The sequence below is a fragment of the Lagopus leucura genome, unplaced genomic scaffold, assembly GCF_019238085.1.
Source record: "Lagopus leucura isolate 7727_CA_CO unplaced genomic scaffold, USGS_WTPT01 Super-Scaffold_810, whole genome shotgun sequence".
Lineage (NCBI taxonomy): Eukaryota > Metazoa > Chordata > Aves > Galliformes > Phasianidae > Lagopus > Lagopus leucura.
In genome coordinates, this window is record NW_024962261.1 from 1600044 (window position 1) to 1621691 (window position 21648).

Sequence of the window (21648 nt, forward strand, 5' to 3'; positions counted from 1 at the left end):
GAAAATTTAAATGCAATGAAAATTTACCTACAATTCCATGTTGAAACAACATTTTGGGTTTGTGCTCAAATTCACCTAAGCTCAGGTTCACCACTTTTTAGTTTACGGCACTGGCAGATTCTATGGCCTTGCATATCCAAGTCAGAAAACACTTACCACTTTAGGCAGAGCATCTAGGAATGAACACATTTTCATCTTTATTTCCCACAGAAGTGAAGTTTACCTTATTTCACTGTTCACCTGTCTGTTTGCATTGCCAGGTCTTTCCCCCAGCTCACTAGACACAATAAAACCCCACAACTTCTGACAGCTTTTTAAAAGAGAGGCACAGTGGGACATAAATCTTCAGGAGACCTGTCTTCATTCCAGCTCTGCTTCTTAAGGGACTATCTGGTAAAAGATTCAATCTTAGAGACACATTTTATGTTCTGTACAAAACTTACATCAATAGGTAAGAACCTTTTAAGAATAAAAGAAAGCTCATTTTATCACAGGCTTATTGATTCTTCCACAAATAACACAATACTTTGGTACAGCAGGTACAGTGTGGAAACTGACAGGGTCTGCACAACTCTTTTACACACTCAAAAAGTGTACAGTATTTTATTCAGGTAGAGGGTAGAACACAATCTAAAGATCACCTGGTTGCTTTTCTCCCACAGATCATAAGGTTTGTCTTCTTTAGCGGACAACATGTATTTTCTAAAACAAAGTTAAAAGAAAAAAAGCAGAATGAAACAGTTATTTACACTTTCCATATATATATATATATATATATATGTGCCCATATCAACCAGTTCTATAGGGTTAAGTGTCTTCCAAATGCTTTACAAATATTTTACCAATTGCCAACTGCAGGACAAGTTTGTGTAACTCCTTTTTTTTTCCCCAAAGAATATGGGGGAGACAAAAATAACCCCAAGAACAAAATGCTTATGGGATGAGTAGCCCCTAATAATTTGATACAACTAAGGCAGAACAGTCTAGACTGCTAAGCAACTTAACAGTTATGTTTGAACAGACTTAAGACTTCTTTACAAATTATCGCTTTTTAGTGGACATATGGAAAATGAGTTTCCAAAACCAAATTTTCCCTGTTGTTCAACTGTACCTGGCTAGTCGAATTCTCGTTCGGGCAATAGCTCCATGGTATCGTCGCACACTGTCCTTTAAAAAGTCAAGCAGACAAGGACACATCTGATTATTTTAAGGAACACATGTGCATACAAAACAAACAAACAAACAGACTAACTAAAAAATGTAACAGATGGACAAACCCATGAACGCATTATTATTATATAAAGAACTGTACTATGAGGAACATATGGATGTTGAACTTTCCCCAGATTAACCTGATTCGGTGGTTTACTTTTGACTTGACAACATTCCCTTAAGTTACAAAATCAATCCAATTAAAAAAAATCATATCACAGCAGCACACTCCTAGCACTTTGGTCCTGACACAAGGGCAGCCACACAGTGTACCACAATACATTCTATTCCTTCTAAAATGTGGCACCTAACAAAACAGTCAATCCAACTCACCACCACCTAGTGTTCAAAGCATGCCAGACACATGGAAGAATTTCTGTTTCAGTGCACACTGACCTAGGGCACAGACGTGCCTTGCCTTTCAAGGCAGCAGGTCTTTCCCTTCCCTTACCACTGCTCTGCCGAGGAGTATTTTTTTTCTGAAGCATGGAAGTGAGCCAAGAGCAAAAACTGAGCCAAACTGCTCAACAGGACTTATCACTCTGAAGGAACTAATACTCTGGAAAAAGCTTTTTGTTTCCTTTAAAGAGCTGACATGCATCTTTTACTAGAGTAAGCAGAATGTCTGGATTAGTGCATCTTAGCCTTTCTTATGTACAAACTAATAATTTCAGCTGCCAGGTTCAGTCTAATAACCACTGAAGTTTAAATAACCTTGAGCGCATTTTCCATTTTTCCCAGACTTGCTTGTTTGACTGTGTGGGAAATGGTATAGATCTTCTTATCTTGATGTTCAATTTGTGAATGCCCCCTCTAAGCCAGGTCTTTTAGGGAAGCACTGTTCTACTGGCACAAGTTAAGGTGCTGTTTTCCCCCTATTTTTTAAAAGAGTACGAGTCAGTCTTTCCTCTGGAAACAGTCCAAGAGTGAAGCAGGAGTGAACCTTGTGACTTCACCTAATACACTGGATACCTTGATGTTTAAGAATAGTTTCATTTCTGCCTACACTGCTTTCTAAAAATCTCATTAATTAGAGCATTTAGTTAATGACAGGTGATAACAAATAATTCAAGAACAGTGCTTGTACTGCTCTCACTGCCTCTCTCAAGGAAACACATGCTTCTGTTTCCACACCAAAAGAACTAGAAAGTTTGCCTGTGTCATGAGATTTGATTCCCAAGGTTTTTCTACTAACTCTATTTCTCATCTTTCTTAAGAGTTTCTAAAAATAAGAATTCATTTAACATTTCTAAGCTTTACCAGTTTCTTGCTGTCTGGGCATCTTATACAGTCACTGGAGACTAAAGAAGAAAAGTGGAAAATATGCACAGCAGATACTTCTCTCTTCATTCCCTAACTACAGAAGTTCTAATTACAACTACCTTCCAATGCACGTCTGTTTTGGATGTCTAAAGTAATAACGATTAATTTTGCAATCAGAGGTAAACACTTCATTTATAGGCTTTGAATGCTGCAAGAAGAAGCATTCCAGAGCCTTACTTAGCCCTTCCTTTCCCAGCAAGTCTACAGCGGCCACTTGTGTGACATGCAGAGTGCTAAGCAGGACCACATAATTCCATGCATACATTCATTCTAGTATAAGGGTAACAGCTGACCTTAGTAATAGGTTTGATTTTGGGGAAAGTGAGCAGCTCGCCTTTGTCATTCATGGAGTTAAAAATGAGATATGCACTGTTAATATGTCGTGCTTGGTTCTTGATCCATTCTTCACAGTTATAAGCCTCGACGCGAACACCAACCTCCACACTGAAATAAGAGCTCAAATTAATCACCGAACTACCACAAGTGATGCAAAAGTAGCTCTAGGATATACTAAGAAGGACTGCTGAACACTTTCCTGTGTTCACAAAGCTGTACTCAAATACTTCCTGCAGGAAACAAATAAATTATTCTGCATGGACAGATGCTTTTCACGGATTATAAAATAAAATAAAATAAAATAAAATAAAGTAAAATAAAATAAAATAAAATAAAATAATAAAATAAAATAAAAGGTGACACTAGACAAATAGAATGAGTAAGAAGAGAATAAATTGAGCTAAATAGCAAAATATAAACACCAGTGAGAAAACTGAGCAAAAATTAGCAGGACAGCATTTATTTTACATTCAGCAGAAGCATACCATGAAGAGGCTACCTTCCTGTACGCACAGACCAAGGGATGAGAGTAGGCCTGAAAAAAGGAATCTGGAGGCTCTGGTGACAGGAAAGTAAATGTGGGCCAGCAGTGTGTCCTGGCAGTCAAAAGGGCCAACTGTATGCTGGGGTGGAACATGCACATAATATAAGCACGTATTTATAGATACATCTTTCTAAGTTCCATTTGCAAAATATTTCATTCAGTAAGGCAAAACCAACTACCAGATAAAAATCTGAAGCATGCAGTTAGGTAGGTGCTGGAGAATTCAAGGAATAAGTATATGAAGAGGTTTACCTATTTTGAAATGTATTGTTCACAATTGCATTGAAGACAAGGCGGTCACCCACAACAGATGGACCCCAGAACTTAAACATACTGACAGATTTCAAGATGGGATATGAACGACAAAGGCGACTGAAAAAGAAAAAAAAGAGGCAGAGAGCAAATTATCCAGTCACATTAAGGAACCACCTTTGTTAAGTCTGAAGTCAGCAGCGATTAAAGTATACATCATAACTCACCAAAATACAACTCACCAATATAAGTTAAAGTGTTCAGCTCCAACAGCATTTAATTCAAGCTTCAAACATAATACTACTACTCATATCACACTGTTTCATTTTCAACACTTTACAAACACTAATTAATTCTCACTGTTTCTTATTACTTTATTTTGGTACCAGACCATGAATACCTTGCCTTCAGAGCAACCACATACCTCACAAATAGTTTCATTAACTTCTGCATTACTGCATGGGAAGTAGGATGATGCTCAACATGCAAAAATGCTAAATCATAAAGCCTTTAGGCAATGAAAGAAACCTGATGACCTACTCTTGTCAATACATTTTGGTTTTTTGTCAAATGTTTTCTGCTCATTTTATATAAATGAGAATAAAAAGCTACTAATAAAACCAAATGCACATATATGGTTTTAATTAGCACACGCAGTGGGATAGCAAGATGTTGATTCAATTCCTTACCAGTACAGAAACCCCAAACTGTTCAGTTAAATAATAATAATAAAAATTGATTCTCTTTTCTGTGTCCAGTTCTGTAGAGCTCTTATGTCAGACTTGATACACACTGTATTCAACTACATGCTGTCAGGTTAAGGTGAGTTGTTTTGTTCATTTTTTTCAAACTGCCTGTGACGTTTTATGGTAGAATTTTTCTGTTCTAGTATTGAAGACTGTACTCTTTACATGAGCACATAAGCACAGCTGCTCTTTGAACGAGGGCACGGGTGGAACAGATACCTATCCAACCAAGCTACACTGCTAGAATAGCTTTGCCACACTGTGTCATTCACACTAAGGAATTCCAACAACCTAACACTTCTCTGACACGTCAGAAAAAAGTCTGCAGTATGGATAATGCAGGTCGCAGCTGGAGTACTATGTCCAGTTCTGGTCTCCACAGCCTAAAAAAGATGCAGATGGATTGCAAAGGGTCCAAAAGAGGAGCACAAAGATGATCAAAGAACTGGAGAACCTATCCAGTGAGAAAGGACTGAAGAAATTAAATCTCTTCACCCTACAGAAGGCTGAGAGGGGAACCTCATCACAGCATTCCAGCACTTACAATACAGCTACCAAGGTGACAGAGGTTCTCTTCACAAGGAGCCATACTGATAAGACAAGGGGCAACAGATCTAAGTTGTACTGGGGGAGTTTTTGTCTTTATAAAATAAACAATTTTTTTTGCAACAAGAATAATCACTGCAACAACTTCCTCAGGGATATGGTGACCTCCATCACCAGAGGCTTTCAAGATGTAATTTGGACACAGCACTCGATAACCTCATCTAAGCTACCTTTTCCCATAACAGCTAGGATCTGATGATCTTTTGAGGACCCCTCCAACCTGGAATGCTGCACGATTCTACTGAGTTTAAGAGTTTGTGAAATTTAAGGGCGAAGGTGGGGGAAGGAGAGTCTAGTTTGCAAGCGCTCTGGAATAGGCAAAGTTTTGGTTTCTTCAGCAGTTCTAAGTGTAGTAAAGACCCCACTCTTGGCAGATGTTATTTTGTAGCACACGAACACTATACATGAATGTCACTCATTTTCACACTCTGCTCAATTCCCATGTATGCGTGCAAAACTTTTCAATTAAGAACTGCAGGTGCACATCTGAGACAAGATTTCCATTGTGCAGTTTTTATGCTTGAAAATACAGTTTTGTACCATTCCTAGCTTTTAACTCAATTCCACTCTGGAAGCTAACACTGTAGAAGCTAATGTTCCAGTATGGTTAAACGCACACAATTATCTGTTGCTAATTAACTGACTGGTACATCTTTTTAATAGGCTAAGACATTCAAATTACTTTGTAATTTCATTAAGAATAACTTGATCTTCTGATTTAAAACATTCAATAGTTATCTCATTTAGAAAGTTCACAATAAGGCTACAAATACAGCATTACAGATAACAAAAAAAGTAATAAACAGAAATTCAGCCTAAATATGCTGTTTTTCCAGGAAAGCTATGGCCTGAATACTTCTGGAAGTTTAAGACATACAAGTGACTGATCTGGCTCAAACTAGTATTTGGATGGCTTTACTACTATCTGTAAGATTTTCATCTATCATCCAGGCAAAAAAAGAGGGAGGAGAAGGTAAGTAACCTTTCAAAAGTCCCTACAAATTTACTTTTTCAAGTGTTAGTCCTCCTGCTCCATTTCTCTGTCAAAATCTGTGGCCACAGCAACTCCTAACTGGCACCTTCAAAGGTCACATCTAATTACAAGTGGCCTCAGAAAAGGTTTATAGGAAAACTAGCTGCTTCTCAAGCAGAAATTACAGTATCACTGTTTTCAACCATCCTTTGTCATCAGTTATTAATCTTGAAATTTTCAACACGACAAAGCATGTTTGACATTAATTATTCCAATGAAAATATTTTCAGTACTTGCTTTGCTGATGTTTCCCTTCACTTTATGATTCTCAGTAGGTCAAACTTACCAAATGAAAACAAGTAAGCATTTTGGGTCAAATTCTGGTACAAATCTGAAGCCTTTGAAGCCAATGAAATTACACAACAGTAGGTAAGGTCAGTGCATTCTCATGTTAATAAAACAAGCAGTTCTAACTAAGGAAAGCATGTAGGTTGCTCCAAAAGTAGTGTCTCCTATTTATTTCCAGGGAAACTACAACAGATACAAACAGTACAACAACACTACTTGATAGAGAAAATTCTCAGTTACAAAACACCATTTCTCAACATAGTCAACATGCATTTTCAACAGTGAGTGCATGCAGCACTCAGAACAATCTGCATAGGCATCTGGTACATGGTCTGACCTTCACGTTGCTGTCACCACTGCTGAAAGGCACCCCCCACCCCCCACACTGTGCTCAAATCCACCCGCTGGTTTCAATAAATGCTCAGAAAATGTCAATAAATGTCAGTGGGAGTCATTTTTTTCCACATGGAGGAATTCACTTATACACTTTTACTTCATATGCACTTCCATGTCAGATGCTCCTCTGCTGCCTGCCTGTCGCACAGAAACAAAATGTAACAGTATTGACAGGAAGATTCAACATCTACTGCCATACCACCAACCTCTGTCCCTGGTGACATGGGTCAACATAACGAAATACAAGACATTACTTTCAGAGTAATGCCTTCATAGATTCCTATCAGTACAACTACTGTCTCCAAGTCAGAAACACATGAATAATGAATGGGAAAGTAATTTAATTATTAAAGTTAAAAAACAAAAACAAATCTAACATCCCTGCAGTGAAATAGGTCACTTGGTATGCAAGAAGAATTGAAACTGCAATTCAAGTGTTGCTTACAAAGAAGCTCTGTATATTGTCCAAGAACAAGGAGGAAGATAAACAGTTCAAATTCAGACAAGAAGAATTATTTACTGACAATATGCCCAGGCCATAATGACAAGCAAAGCTAGACAGTGTCACAAAAATATTTTGTACTTACTATCTCAACATGTCAAAGCAAATTACACTGCTAAAAATATCAGAACCCACAGGATGTGGGACTCAAAGGGGCTGAAAGGCTAGGCAACTTGTGGAGGTTAAACATCCACAAGTTTATTCAGTTAATCCATCCATCCACAAGTTAATTCATCATTCATCATCAATAAAAAAGAACGTGGTTCTTCTGATTCTTCATCCCTGACTTATTCCTTCCTCTGGTATAAGGATTTGCAGACCACCATTTAAGTCTCATTTAAGACCACCATAAGAAGTCTCTCTATTTTTGGCTATCCACTGATAATGAGCCTGTATTAGTTTTATTATGACTTAACGACTGCCACTGCTTTTAAAACACTGCACCAACCAAAAGGAGGGTGGGATTCTATTCCTATTCCTAATGCTGACTTTCTGCAGGGAGTTTCAGGCAAATACAGCCTCTTTCACCTTCGGGCCTGCATGTGTAACAGAGTGAACAAAACATGACTCCAACAGTAGTGTGGCATGCTGTGGTAAATGTACCACATAAACTGCTTAAAGACCTCCTGCAATCTTAAGAAGAAAAGGCAAGAAGATTTGGATCTGCTTTTTTCACGTAATAAATCCCACTGAAACCCTAAATATCAAATTGGAGGAATACATCCACTTAGAAACATATGCAAAGACTATGATGAAGAAAGTACCTTGCTGAAATACTTGCCACTGTCTCCATCCAAGCCATGATCTGACCACCAAAAGTGTTTCCATGATGGTTTGCATGAGGAGGTTGGACAAGCTCAATACTTTGTACATGAGTAAGGTCAGCTGAAATCGTATCTTCCTCTTCAAAAGTTTCTGAAATATAGCAGCAATGTATCATGAATTATTTCAGCTATTACCTCTGATAGCCAAAAGGAAAATATTCCCAGTTACTGAAGTGTGCCATTTGCCTCAGATACACTCAAAAGGAAAAATGAAAAAGGAATACAGGGGAAAACCTCTGTTCTTTTCAAGGGCAGAAAGACAGTGATGATTTGTTCTGTTCTACCATGCTAGCCAGAGGTGGTGGATGGTGCAGCCCTAGGTATGTGACTATGACGCTGCGATCCTTCCTTCCCAGGCTATCTTCTCTGAAGATGCTGTATCAGAAGCAATAACTGTGAGGCTTGGTCAGTTGAGAACACATGCAGCCAACTGTCAGAGTCTGTGCTTGCATTATTCATGGTTGCTATGCATAACTTCTAATGGATATTGTTAAAACTATTTATTACTTGTTCAAATGCTTTCCACAGACTTTGACCACCATGTATGATAGGCAACTGTGCAAATGTGTCTAATTAAGTTGGAGTATTGCATGATTAGTTCATAACCTGCTGCTTACAAATTTTTCATTATTAGAAATATAGAAGGCATAAAATAAGAATACAAATACTTATCTGAATTAATAACAACCTTCTGTTACTCAAGCATTTCCAATTCCACTTTCAAGTGACTAGTCACTTTGCTTTTTCAGTTACATTTTTAAAGAATGCTTTTAGGCACGAGACAATGTCAGTAATTTACTAAGTGCACATCCATAATACTTGCTACTTGACCTGAACTGTACTTTTGAATTTTGCCCTAATTAACTGGCTTTATGATTATATAACTGCACGGACACATTTGACTAACCTGAACTTTGGAACTGCTTAAGTTGTTTCACAACACCTACTCAGAAAACAAACGTCACTTTCTGAATATGCTACATGGAAGCACCTAATGCAGTATTTTCTTCGCTGTTTCTCCTGTTATGCTCACTCTGCCTCCTGAAGTAGGTGAATTTGTGCTTACCATTATAAGGCCCTTCCAGGAAATTTCTAGGCAAGGCAAGGCAAAAACAGCATCTCTGATCTGTCTTTCATGGGATTGAGTCACTTTCTATGAGGCAATTATCAAGACAGAAACACTTTTTTTTCTGTATTAGTCTCTACACGATCTTATTAAATAAAGACTATAACTTGATAAAGATACATGCTGACCATTGTTTTTATGTAGTAACAGTTTAGAATTTCAAAATATGAGCAGATTTCTTAAAAATTTGTTAGTAATTTACTTCATGGCCTTTTACAGCAACTTTGGAGTACAGCTGCCTTTAAGAAAAGATATTTCTACCAGAAATAAATATCAACTTGTTTCTTGTCTGAAATTTTCTAGCTTGGTCCTGAGGAGTTTAATTTTTTTTAACCTGTTAGCAATCACATAATGAAGAAATGTCTGCATGTTGGAAATATCTCTCAGCAGGAACACAGTTCTCAGTGCTTTCTTCCACAGTCATAGCCATGAATAGACTTTATCCTTTTTATTACCTTATAACTAGTCCTATAGGACCTTATTACTGTATTGCAAAGTTCTGCACAAACTGTTAAACCTTACACATAATCTATAAGAAGATCTGCATTTCACACCTATTCAACATGTGCTTAGCCTTTGGTCTTTTGCACTTTAAATCTGGAATTTCTGAAAGCAATACTATTATATTAGTGCAACTATCCAACACAGCATCACAAATCTGGCACACTCTTTACAATCTGACACCACCACCTCAAGAAGCTATATTCAGATGTTTGAACTGCTGTATAAGTTGTTTAGTTATTTATTCCATGTTCTGTACTGACCACAGTAGTCACCTTCTTTATTACTCTCCTGCATTAGGTTCTGAAAAACCTCTTGATAGCCCAGTCGGATTCTTTTCCTTTCAGTAGCCAGGGCATGCTCCAGATGGTCTTCTGCAGACAGAAGCTTTACAGGTTCTAATTCAATCTATACCAATTAAAAAAAAAATAATAAAAAAAAGGCTCTTGATTCTACAATCATACTGTGCACTTCGAACTCAAAATACCATCAGCATTTTCCATAATCTTTTGTTATCAATTGTCGAAGATGACACGTCTGATTAATACAAACAAGAACAGAGCTAAAGTTCAAGGGATACTGCATTATCTTTTCAGAGTCATTTGTCAAAACCCAATGACATTCTTTTAGCTTTTACATGTACTTATCTATGATAACACATGCAGTTTAAATAAACAAGCATACAAACAAATACATTAAAAAAAAAAAAAAAAAAGACCTGAATATATATTACTTGTGTGATTTATTTACAATATCAGGCTCCAGAAACCTAAAAAGAATGCTCTGTAACACAGACAATACTAATATTCTGCATCACACGGTAGTGCTGCCATTATTTCTCAATCTTAAGAGTCTTTACTCAAAATGCTTTTTTAGTTTTCTTGTCTCATCTCTGATCTTACTCGAGAGCTTCCTCACCTTTTCCAAATGTCTCAGGTGAAAGATGGTGAATGTATGCTGTTGCTCTCTGCACAGCTTTGGCAACAATTGCTTAGGAAAAACGGGTTTGAAAAGAATGTTCTTTAATTTCCCCAAGACCTTAATTTCCAATGGAATTAGAACTGAAGTCTTAAATTCTCTCTGGCAGTCCTGTCTTAAACCTAGTCGTAGTTAATCATCACCAACTTAATCCTGAAATAACCCTCCTGGAAATTTGGGCAAAAGGTAAATTGGTTAATGCCATGGCTATGATATCAAATGTTTAATAAACAATCTTTACTTCATAATATTTTAGTGCCCTCAGATTAACCAATTTAGCTGTTAATCTTTCAGAGGTAAACTGAGCTTTAGTTTTGGTATAAGTGCTCTGAACTGTTTCTTCAGCAAGCTGTCATGTATTGTTGCAAAAAAGAAAAGAAATAGCTGGGGTCCTGTGTGATCAGGTGGGTGGCAAAGATGCCAATGGCAGTGGTTGGAACTGGGTGGACTTTAGGTCCCTTCCAACCTAAGTCATCCTGTGATTCTGTGATTCTATGATTCTGTGACTACTCTCTACCAATCTCCAGTCAGTATTTTAAAAAGGCAGATGCATTTTCATAACGCATTAAGAGACAAGAAAATCAGAAATGAAATATGATTCTAGCAATTTGTGTTATAAAGAAGACTACATTCAAAGGAGTTTATGAAGAAGATCTGGTGAGTATCCAGCCTCTCTCACAGGAAAATATTAGAAGAACAGTGGCTGCTGAGCACAGCAATGGGAAACAGGCTGAACAGTACCATGACTGACTACTGAACATGTCCAGGCGACTAGACACTGAGGAAAATAAACAACAGTGGCATGAACGCTATTTTACATAAATGCTTAATAATTAATTTACACTGGAAGACAGCTTAAAAAATTTCTTCTATCTGAATAGTGGTGACTTTGAACAATCTCTTCAAAAGAGGTGAAGAATGAAAAAGAAAAAAAAAAATACACGAACTCCCCCAATCCCTCTCATGTATGTAAATCAGTTTCTGAAAAGGAGAGAGATGGTGCAGACTCAAAGGAATATTTCTTCCATGCATACGTCTGTCAACACTGAGCCCTTATAATGGCACCAGTTCTACTACTAGTAAATGTGCAACAAAAAGTGGAAAAAATTATAAAAAGCTAAGAATTTCAGATGTTGAGTTGTGGAAAAAGCACTTTCTTTATTGTCAAGACTTTATGCTGCTTTTCTACTATTAAACAGAATAAGCTCTTATCTGTGTTTTCCCATGTTTCACAATATAAAATTTGGAATATCTCAGAGAAACCTGGTCCCAACTTCAACCACAGAACAAAACAAAAAGAATACCTTTTCAGGACCAACTGGCTTGACTACATACGTTGCATATGCCACACTCACAATTTTTTCAATATTAGTCAAAACATCCTGCACTGTAATGTTGATGCCAACCTACAGGGAAGGAGGTAGTAAGACAAGGGGACAAAAAAAGTAATTACACCACTGTCAGTTGAATTGAGACAAAGCAACATACTGTGTATCAAATTAATCACATCCTGCCTCTTAAACCTAAAGGAAGAACAAAAGTAAAAAGACTGATCTGCTATCACTGATAGAGCTCCGAACATTTAAGAATATCAGTATTCTCTGACCCCTGAAAAGTTTTTAGTATATGGATGCTTCCTATAAGTTACAGGGTAAAACAAAAAGCAGGACAGACATTTAGTTTATGGATATCTAATTACCTGTATATCGTTTGGAGTCCTCATTCAAATCTACTACATGTATGAAAAATTAAATCTTTATAAACATGCAGAACACTGGAAGAAATTCATTTGAACCTCTGAAAAATGCCTGATGTGCATCAAACTTTCTGATGTTTTATTTTTAAACTGTGTTTTAAATTATTCTTCTAGAATATGCATAATTCCCATTGATATTAAGAAAAACTGGACTTGGGCAGAAGTCAGAAAAAAGTATCCCTTAGCCTGAATTCTCATTTCAAATGATTGGACAATGCATTGTTACAATATGAAGAACATGCACTCCACTGAGAAAAATACTCCCATATCACAAGTTTCAAATACATTTACAACTCCACGTATTCAGTAGACCCTGGCTTTGATCCAGACCCCTTTGAGGCTAATAACTTAGGACTGGACTAACACCATCTATACCATCCTGTCCATAATATCTGCCAAATATTCTAAGTCTTCAGGGCTTAGTTTCTACTTTGACATGGATTATTTAACAGCCAACACGGAATTATAGTAGTAATTATGAAACTAGAGTTTGATTAAGCAGTGCTGATTTTTTTAGATCTGTAGAAAGCACCTTCTGAAACTAGTAAGGCTAGGCTCTTGTATCCCTCCTCCCATCTCTCTTCTCTGTACCTGAAGCATCATTATGTGGTAATACAAGTGGTAAGCTCTTACCTCCATGCTGGTTTTGAATGCTCTGTTCACCTTTGCTTTGATGGTAATAACTTGTCCAACTCTGTTAAGAAGAGTAAAATCTTCTTATGGTTAATAATGGTTTACAAGTCCCTTCCTCTATAGGTATCCATAATAGTAGAGAAGAAAATCTCTGGATGAAACTGTCACTAGCTGTGATCAGTTTGTACCTTCTACTGGGCACCGCAAATGCAGTGAAAAAGGTTATGCACAATTATTTGTAAGTCAGGCTTCAATCATACTCAACATCACGCTCAATAATGGTTTCAGTCACTCAGAAAACTGCGTAAACTTATCAATCAGTATCCTTGGTATGCTCAGCACCCAAGTCCTTAATACTAGATTCTGCTTTTGCTCAAAGGCATATCTTGCCACAAAAGTTACACCAAGTTACTGAGCATATCTAACTGCAAAACTGCATGGGATATGTTCTATACACATTCTCTAGCATACACATACACAAACACTAGCAATTATTTCCAGTCTGTGCTCCACTCCCAACTCATTTAAGTTTCTGAAGGATGTGAAAGGAGTTCACTTTCCGTGTTGTTGGCGTGTAGGGCTGCAGCAGGCCCCTTCTGTCCTAGCAGCATGCTTCTGAACAACTACTGCTCTTTTTCATTTGTCTACACAGAATATCTAAGCAGAATAATATATTTTCATCTACATAAAATCAATTGGCTATGAAAACATATTCTTTCCTTACAGAACTTGTAAAATGCTTCTTATATACTAAGACTGACTCTTATTTTTAATATCCTGCTACTAGGCAAAGTTGAAAGAGGGCAGCCTCCTTAAGAGGCTCAATAAGAGCCGTATTATTGAGCACCTTATTGATACGCATGGTGAGAACCACAGCTAAAATAAAAGGCCACTGACTTCATGGAAATCAGACTGACTTAAAGCTGCTAAGGATCAGATCCAGAGCGCAGCAAGCTTCATCCAGATGGAACTTGACAAAAATTTGCAACTTAAGAACTTGGCACAGTATGATCCCAGTTTATTTAAAGTATATATATTTATTGTTTCTTTCTAATTTAATGAATAGTGTTTTGATATGTAAAGGTATGCCTTTTATTAAACTACTTCTCTTACTCCCAGAATTTCAAGCAAGTTGTTTTCAAACACTAAAATGGAAAATAAGAAACCTGTTCCTTTACAGCACCAGACAAGAAGAATGAACTGCATACAAATTTTCTCTTTCTTGTTCACATTTCAAGAATGCAAGTGGGAACCTTTGCATAGACAGGAAAAAAAGTGGTTAGAGGTATGATTTAGGACCTTTTGCAGACACATAGCTTTTCAAGATATGTAGAAGCTTTTCTACTATGCACAAACATTAACATAATTCCAGGCAATCACCAGTTAGAAGTTTAACAGAAGAAGTGATGAATTCTGCACCTGACACAGTGCATATGTACAGATTGGGGAACGAGCGGCTAAGAGCAGCTGTGCAGAAAATGATCTGGGGCGTCTGGTGGCAGCAAGGTGAATGCGAGCCGGCAGTGTGCCCTGGAGCCCAGAGGGCCATCCAGCCTGGGGTGCATCGGGCCCAGCGCTGCGAGGGCAGGGGTTGTGCCACTGTGCTCTGCGTTGTGCGGCCTCACCTCCAGCACCGCGTGCGGGCTGGCGATGTGAGAAGGACGCGGAGCTGTCAGAGGGTGCCCAAGGGAGGGCTGCGAACGTGGAGAAGGGTCTGCGGGGAAAGGTGAATGGGTTTGCTCAGCACAGAGCAGAGGAGCTGAGGGGAAGCCTGATGGTGGCTGCAGCTCCTCACAGGGAGTGGAGGGCAGCGCTGAGCTCTGCTCTGTGACAGCGACAGAGCCCGAGGGAACGGATGGAGTTGCGTCAGGGGAGGGCAGCTGGGGTGAAGGAAAGGGTCTGCGCCAGAGGGCGGTGGGCATGGCACAGCTCCACAGGGCAGTGGGCACGGCCCTGAGCTGCCAGAGTTCAAGAAGTGTTTGGACAGCACTCTCAGCCACAGGGTTTTGGACTTTCCTCTTTTGGAGCTAGGAGTTGAACCCTGATGGTCCTTCTTCCCCTGAAGATTCTGTGTCTATCACAAACTCCCAAGAGGATTACAGTAATATAGTAATAAAGGTAATGAGAAGCACAAGGTCAAAAAAGATAAATTCAGTAGATAAACTTGACTATGGCACACACTATTGGCAAGTATCATGCTTTCCTCTAAAGAGATTGAGTTCAGAGAGTTGTGGACAACATCACAGTACCTGTGAACATCACCAGATTGTCCCCAAGGTCCCCTACCTAGCAGGGACTGCATTAGTCTCTACCCCAAAGAGTACTTCACTATTCTCCACAAAAGATTGTTTCTGACCTTTGCTAGTAATACCTCCCTGGTGACTCTTCTTCCTCTTTTTGAGAATATTGCACAACAGAAGCTGGAGAGGTAGGACTGGGTCTGTTGATGTTAGACGAAGCGCAGAACTTGAGGGAAGTATATAATAAAGTTGAATGTGATCTCACTCAACCTGAGGAGCTAGACTTGCAACAAGACAGGTTTGGATTTCAGAGACATTATACTGCCTGACTGACTTACATCTCCCCTGGTACTCCAGTCTGTCTACCTGAACTCACATTTCATTGCAGAAGCATGTCCTCTGGGGTCCATGGCCATATCAGAAAATAAAGATGTCAGAATGGAGATTGTAGCGCAGCATGATCAAGAAATGTCTTTCTATGTACTTTCCAGAGCTGTTTCAAAATGGAATTTTTTACGCTGTATCATGTATTCTGTCTTCGGAAAAACCAATTTATCTAAGACAAGACAGCTGATTAGCTTGGGCAGAAGTCACAGAACATCACACTTTCTCTTGTAACTGGCAGGAGGAGTATGAAATCTATCAGAACAACTCAGAGTATTAGTGAAAGTGAAATGTCATTTAAAGTCAGATTTTCTTACTGAGCTGCTGCATTTTAAAAGACAAGGAAGAAGGATTTATTTGTTATCATGGCATAAAGCTGAGTTTAGCAATATATGGATGCACAATGAGAAGTTGTGTTTCCATGCCAATTGACAAGATATAAGCACAGAGGAGTTAATCCCTACAGAACATCTGGCAATCTTGAGTTAGGTGAATAAAATTTACAGCCTACAACTTAAAATTTATAAAATACAAGAGCTCTCCTACTCAAAATGTTTGCATAATCTGGTAAAGTTTTGGAAATATAAGGGCTGACCTGAGTCTGAAGAATAATTACTGACATGACTTCACTGTTACTAGGCTTGTGCATAACTTAATGAAAAACTGGCACTGTAACTGGGAGTAGAACAAGAAAAATAGTTAGAAACAAATTGGGAAGGACAGTATCTTCTTTAGAAGCTTGGGTCTGCTTTCAGAAACAAATCTGAAGCTACTGAAGTCTGAAATACTGTGGCAGAAAGAAAAACATTGTCCTGACTTCACTCGCAGGACCAAGTCTTGCAGGATTCACTTGTGATTACAGTTTTCATGAACAGGCATTTTTTTCCTAAGGAAAAGTTTAAAACCAACAAAACAAATACAATTAAGACAAACATGTTAAAGCTTCTTGTACAACAGATGAAGAACAAACTGTGATTTCAACATGATCATATTCACCCACTATACTACTGCTTCAGGTTCTCATCTTTGAAGCCACTAGTCTGAAAACCTGTTGTTTAGCAGTGTGAGTGGATGCTTATTTTACACTCATGTTCTGTTTTCAACTAACATCAGCTGTACATCTGACAGGCAGTGTTTCTTGGCTTACTATTATGATCACCCCTGCATGTACATAGGCAGGTAAGCAGTTCTACCCCATCTGTGCCGTCACTTATGTACTCATTAATTTCTAGTTTGTAAGATGCAAATACACAAATGAGAAGTTCACAGACCATTTTCTTCTTTTGTTTGTGTCTTGCTGCTGCAGCAGCTCACATTCTGTAATATGACTAACTTCCGCACATAGTTTTGCCTATTTAATTGTTAACAAACCATGGCTTTTACATAAATGGTTCATTACAGCATTAACTACAAGTAATGACTGTAAGTTCACAGCAAGATAAAGTTCAGGAAAAAAACGTGCCATTTCCTCCTACAGTATCTTTTTTTTCCTTGGAAAATCATGAAAATAATCACAAATGCAGAACATTTGTTTTGTTATCAGAAGCTTATTAGAAGATTTTTTTAGGAAGAGCTGATTGAAAGATGGTGAGAAAAAGGATTTGTGATACAAATGATAGAAAAAAATCATAGGTGTGTATTCCTTATTTAGTGAGATAAGTAATATTGTGTAGCATTCACATAAACTGCAGTAGATCACTAGGCCACTGGTTTCTCACCTGGTATCGATGTTTGCAGGTCAAATAAGTACAGGTTATTTTGGACTTTAGAAATTGATTTGTTTCTAGTAGTGTCAGGCTATCACAGACAGAAAAAAGCATTCTGGAGACTGAACCCTGTAACTTTAGAGAGTATACTGGCCCATTTTACCATGATTTTACAGTGCCTCATTTTATCTCTGCCAAATTAGAAATTCTAAAGTGAAAACATTCGATCATTGCTAGCCGTTTCTGTACCTGGCAGCCTCTTCAAACTGTATGTCATCCATAGATGCTGTCACACAAGACACACCAGCATGTTTCTCAGCTTCAAAAGAGACACAGGACACAGAGTTACTACACTGCTCTAGCAGCAAGCCATTCACCTATATACTCATACACGTGCATCATAGACAGAGATGAAACACACCCAGTTTGTCTTCTGATCATCCCAAGGCAAATATGCAGTAAACTCTTTTGAAAAAGAAGGAGCTAAATAAGAGAAATACTTACCATGAAATAAGGGTAGTATCAAGAGATGAGTTTGGACTATTATAATGATTCTCCTGAGTTTGAAAGTTCTGTTTGAAGTCTTCTGCTAAAAATGGACACTGATACAGGATAGCTAACAAGCATGTTCCAGGACAAAAAGTATTAGTAGGTCTATAGCACTCCCAGCAATCACCTCAAAACTAGGATGCTTTGAATCGTGGCAATGTTAAATCTGCATAAAAACTTTCTTACGTGAGAATTCCAAGACAAAGGAAAATGATTTACTGCCTTGATAGCATGGTAGCAGCAGTGGCAAGCAGGTATGTGCATGCCTTCAGTGTTGCAGTAAAATGCAGGAACTATATATAACAAAAATGCAATCAAGATTCAAACATTAAAGTAAGTATTTACTTTGTATAACAATTGCAAAATACTATTAGCAAAATCTGTACTATGCTCTCCATCTCTCTAAGACACAGTTACGAAAAATAACATCTATATTAATAGAATTAATCAGGAAAGTTAACTATAAAAAAGGGCAACGTCTATACTGTTAATATTCGACAGCTTAATAGTTATTCTTTTAAAAGCAAGTTATCGTGATTTACCATTTATTTGACAACAGCACTAGAGTTTAATGTCACAGGCTCAATCTCCAGCACCTTGGGGGCTGTGCAAACACCAGAAACCCCAGCTCCAAAAAGTTTCCTGACTGACAAAGGCTAAAAATGCTGATGGTAGTGCTCTGCCAAGAGGTAGGGGGTCTCACTCACAAGAAGCCTAACAATATTTTTAGTGATCTGTACAAGAATAAGCTTGGAGGGGTAAGACAGAAGATAGTGCATGCGTTATCATAGTACCTGAGAAATTCCCTTTTAAAACATGATTGTGAAACACATGAAGGCACTCATGAAGAACACAATGATCCACTCAGGGTAAGAGGTCCCTATCGACTATGAAGCTGGAGTTTTAATAGAAGATAATGAACATGACAGCGATATCTTGTAAACTCAAAAGTGGAGCCAAGAGGCCAGTTGGGTCAAGTCTGAAGCAGTAGGACACAGAACACAGGTGTGACACTGGTGCTGGCAAATGCAGTTGGCACTAGCATTGGGAAAAGATGTTACAGCAAAAAAAATCCTATCTGTCATGTTTAGCACGCTGTGACACAGGATTCAAGTGTTACAAACCCTCTGTGTGCGAAGGGATGAGTGGCATGACTGACTGCTGCTGTTCTAAGACAAACCAAAGAAAAACAGTTAAGGTGGGCTGAAAGGAAGCTCTGTAGTCAGTCTGCAGCTGATTAAGATCGCAGATTAACTTGTAGCCCAGGGAGCAAGGACCAACTCTGCTGCAGAGCTAGGACTTAGGGGCTTTCTGTGGTGAGGAGCCTTTCAAAAAAAGCATTTTTAAGAGCGAAATAACCAAAAGGCTGAAGACAAAGCAATTCCTTCGTGCAATATCACACCACTCAGCAAACCTGCAGTGGCCCTGAGAAGTGTGCCGGCTGCTGCTCCTGCATCCCACTGCGTTCTCCATCTGAAGGGTTATAGAATCATAGAGTCGTTTGAGTGGGAACGGGCCTTTAAGGGTCACCTCGTCCACCTCCCCCACAAGGAACAGGGATACCTACAGCTACAGCAGTGTGCAAAGCCTGGTCCAGCCTGTACGTACAGCTGCTCCAGCACAGTGCACGCCAGCACTCAGCCCAGCACAGCAATGCCATGAGAGCACACACTCCCACATCATGCTGCTCTCCACGAGGCTTCGTGTGCACGAGTGTAGATGGCTGTCGGCAAATCATCTCCAGAAGCCATGAGAGAGATGACAAAAGTCTCTGAAGTGGGTGGCTTTTTTTACCCGGGGTTCTCTTTTCCATCCTCCAGTACTTCTCACTGCTCCATTCCTGACTTTCCCTCCACTGCCCTCTTTTTTTTTTTTGCGCTCCCCACCCTCGCAGCTCCCTCCCGGACCCACCAGGCCCCTCGAAGCGCAAACCCACGGGCCTTACGCAGCCCCTGGGAGCAGAAAGCCGCCCACCACCGCCGGGCGCGGTGCGTGTGAGGGGCTCCGGACATTCGCCCCGCCGCGCTGTCCGGCCCCTCTACCTGCCAGGCAGGCGGTGGCGTCCATCCACTTGAGGAGCTGCCCGGCGCTCAGCTCCCCGCGGTGGTTGGCGTGGGCCGGCAGGACGCGTTGGCACATGGGCACCCATCCCCCCGCCGCCCCGCTCCGCTCCATGCCGCTACCCGCGGCAGTGTCCGCCGACGCCTGCCCGCCGCGGCCTCCCCGTTCCCTGCCGGGCTGGGCGGACCCGTCCCGCCTCAGCGCCCACGTCTGAGAGGGAATCGCCCTCTGTCGGCGGGGCGGGCTGTGGGCAGGTGCGCGGTCCTCCTGTCTGCTGTCCGCTGTGAGATGAGAGCGGTAGGACTGCTAGTTCACAGGCAGGTAAAGGGGAAACCGAAAACTGTAGAAGTGTGGAGTGCGTGCTTGGGCGAGTGGTCAGCAGACCTCCCCTAGCTGCGCAGCAGTCTTAGAGAAACAGAAATGGCAACTTCTCTCATTTCTGTTGGGGTAAGAGAAGCTAGTACTTGGGAAGGGCACTTCGGAGCTGCAGGTGACGCGTGATTTCTGAGGAACGTGTCGTGTGACGGCGGTCTGTCGGAGGTAGGAGCTGCCCACCAGGAGCAGTGGGCATCCAGCAGCCGAATGAGTGCCACAAATGGCTGCTGCTGCCTTCTCCACTTGGCAGCCACGGGGAGTGAGGTGACGGCCTCACAGCCTCGATGCAGCGTCCTTTTCCTAGACCAGCCTTAGTTCTGCTAAGCGGACTTTCCCCGCCCTCCTGCACCTCTCCTCTCGCCGTCTGCTGAACTAACTCAAATGTCTGTCGTGTCCATCTTGCAGCTTCAGCAGATCCTTTCGTTGCAGCCCCGGGTACTCCTTTAGCTTCTTGCACATCAGAATACCTTTTTCACAGTTGTCAGTGAATTTGGCCTCAGAAAGCACCTGGTAGATCAATGTTATTCTCCTTCACAGATGAAAGGATTCAGAAATGAAGTTACCAGCCCAAGTTCACAGAGATCTGTGGCAGACATTCAGTTTCCCAGCAGAAAATTGACTTATGCAGCACAGCAGCCATACCAGCACTGCTAGAAGAAGCTGGCGGGACTACCTAGCAGGTGAAGGCAGCCTCTGGGAGGCATGTGTAAAGGGGCCTATTTCTCTTTCACAGAATCAAAGAACTGTAGGGTTTGGATGGGACCTCTGGACCTGGGAGTTCAAACGTCTGCTAAAGCAGGTTCCCTACAGCAAGAGCCATTTGGCCAGATGTGTCTTGACTATCTCCAGAGAAGGAGACTCCTCAACTTCTCTTGGCAGCCTGTTCCACAACTCTCTCAAGCCCACAGTGAAGAAGTTCTTTACTGATGCCCATTTGTGGCAAAGGGAACAAATGGTCATGGGCAGATGGAAGATGCCTTACATCCAAACCCATAGATTGCTGAGCTAGCCTTCAGTGAAAGTAGTCTTCTGAAATGAGAACTCATGGTGAACTAGAGGGAGGTAAACTCCAAAGGCTTACTCAACCACCTGAGACATTGGCTTTCCTTCAGAAGTTATTTGCTAATGTGGTTTTATAAATGATTCTCACTTTATGGCTTGAGGCCTGAACTGAAACAGTAAAAACAACCAAGGAAACAGGTGCAGTATTGTTTTAAATAGTTTTAAAAGGAAAGAAAGAAAGAAAGAAAGAAAGAAAGAAAGAAAGAAAGAAAGAA

General features: G+C 40.0%; 1 protein-coding gene across 1 annotated transcript in view; it reads right to left on the minus strand.

Moving 5' to 3' along the window:
• The window catches only part of ACOT12 (acyl-CoA thioesterase 12), a 29815-nt gene extending 9705 nt beyond the window's left edge, over positions 1–20110 (minus strand). The window contains exons 1-10 of the mRNA XM_042866217.1: positions 19978–20110; positions 17636–17705; positions 13057–13117; positions 11972–12073; positions 9965–10097; positions 8003–8153; positions 3668–3787; positions 2829–2979; positions 1112–1167; positions 642–702 (exon numbers count right to left, since the gene is read on the minus strand). Coding sequence (XP_042722151.1) covers positions 642–702; positions 1112–1167; positions 2829–2979; positions 3668–3787; positions 8003–8153; positions 9965–10097; positions 11972–12073; positions 13057–13117; positions 17636–17705; positions 19978–20110 — 1038 coding nt within the window. The remainder of the gene's footprint in view (positions 1–641; positions 703–1111; positions 1168–2828; positions 2980–3667; positions 3788–8002; positions 8154–9964; positions 10098–11971; positions 12074–13056; positions 13118–17635; positions 17706–19977) is intronic.
• Between the last annotated feature and the right edge of the window lie 1538 nt (positions 20111–21648).